This window comes from Rhagoletis zephyria, unplaced genomic scaffold (assembly GCF_001687245.7).
Source record: "Rhagoletis zephyria isolate East Lansing unplaced genomic scaffold, Rhagoletis_zephyria_1.1 Rzeph_scaffold_06118, whole genome shotgun sequence".
NCBI lineage: Eukaryota > Metazoa > Arthropoda > Insecta > Diptera > Tephritidae > Rhagoletis > Rhagoletis zephyria.
The window spans coordinates 20,038-21,915 of record NW_016163201.1 but is presented as its reverse complement, the minus strand read 5'-3'; the positions used below and the strand labels follow the sequence as shown (position 1 = coordinate 21,915).

General features: G+C 35.7%; 1 protein-coding gene across 1 annotated transcript in view; it reads left to right on the top strand.

Moving 5' to 3' along the window:
• Positions 1-703, top strand: part of LOC108372861 (phosphatidylinositol-glycan biosynthesis class W protein-like) — a 1,303-nt gene extending 600 nt beyond the window's left edge. Inside the window, 1 exon segment of the mRNA XM_017628658.1 lies at positions 61-703. Coding sequence (XP_017484147.1) covers positions 61-703 — 643 coding nt within the window.
• The last annotated feature ends 1,175 nt before the right edge of the window (positions 704-1,878 follow it).

The following is a 1,878-nucleotide window of genomic DNA, read 5'->3' as shown; positions in this document are numbered from 1 at the left end:
TGAATAAATTAGCTTTAATATTTACTAATTTATCGAGGATTTCGTATTTTTCTAAATTACCGTTATATTTTTGTGCGTCTTTTCGTTGGCCGCATTATATGTGGTTTATGCAAAGAAAAAGCAAAATCGGACGTACAATTTGGGTGGCAGCCGTCCATTTGTATTAACACTTGATCGTGCAACTATCAACCTGCTTACGGCGCTATGCATACTCGCTGTGGATTTTGAAATGTTTCCAAAACATTTTCGAAAAACGCGTCGCTATGGTGTTGGCCTAATGGATGTTGGTATTGGGTTATTTGTTTTTGCAATGGGCACTGTCTCACGACCACCCACGAAAGTTGCACATCTTTAGCAAACTTTATGGACTGTCGTACCGTTGCTGGTGTTGGGTCTCATGCGTACCCTGGTCATAATGTTAATTAATTACGAACAAGATGAACATGAATATGGCGTACATATGAATGCCTTCTTTACATTGGGTTTTACAAAGTTGTTTGGCTCCCTTATTAGTGGAATTGTTAGACATAGATTCGCACATTTAATAGCTGGTTCAGTTCTTTTAGCACTTCACGAATATGGACTTCAGCATACCGTGTCTACCTTCGTCATGAATTCAGATATACCACGCGACACACTAGGCATATATATTTGTTATCCATATATATTGGGCAGTGTCTTCGTATTGAAGACAAAGTTCTGAGCTACCGAGTGTTCATAAATAAATTAAAAGTATTAGGTGTGGTAAACCGTGGAATCCGGCTCGAAGGACCAAATGTTTACACGGGGGTGATTGGGGATTACGTTTTGGACGGGAGTGGCCTGGTAGCTGCTGCGCTCGCGTTGATCTTCTAAACCGAAGTGATTAAAAAGGTTTACGGGACCTTAAATTGGACCGCCGGACAATAACTGACGTTATGGGAAAACATAACGAAAGTTCACTGTCCGGCGGGACATTAAAATTTACCGCGCATACTAATTCATGTACGCATGTATGTATCCGTGTATGCACATAGGCATATATATGTATGCCTATGCAGATACGTATGCACGTACATATGCTGGCATTAGGGTGGTGCGTAAACAAGTAATATTTAAGCTGAAGGCCTAAACAAACGCCAAAGTTATAAGTATGTGGACCGGCCCTATTCTTTGTTTACGCAAATTTTCCCATATCTCCATATACATACATATAGATGCCTACGAGGGTGGGTAAAAAATAATCAAGTATTTTTTTTTTATCCGACACTCGAGCACTAGTTCCCAGGTACCTCTAGAAAGTACTTACCAAGTCTGAGCTCTTAATGTTAACGGGAAGATTATGCTCATCAAAATTTTCCATTTTCAATTTAGTCTCATATAAAAAGGGGCACATCTTATCACCAATAGATCGTTAAACTAGTTGCATCATCAATATTTATAGGAAATTGAACGCTCTACCAAAATGTTATCGTATACTCTTTTATTAATGTAACTATTTAAAAGATATTCAAGTTCAAAGATTGAAGTATTTTAAGGAAAATAACTTTTTGTTTTGAATTTTGTAACTTACTATAAAAAAATTATTGTCAAATGAGTTTCAATTATTTCGATAGGAAATTGAACGCTCTACAAAAAAGGTCTGCTGTAGTTAATCGATTACTCTAACCATTTAGAAGATGTTCACTTTAGAATTCCAATGCCTACTGATTTTAATAGTTTTTTAATAAATATTTCCAATTTATTAATTTAATTTATGAATTTTGAGAATATTTAAGAATATTACGTTGAATATTTAAGAATACTACGTTGATGAAAAAATACACATATAACCTCTTTCACTCCTGGTAATTTTAGTTCAAGTATTTTTGACATCGGTATGCCAATTAAATTCATATT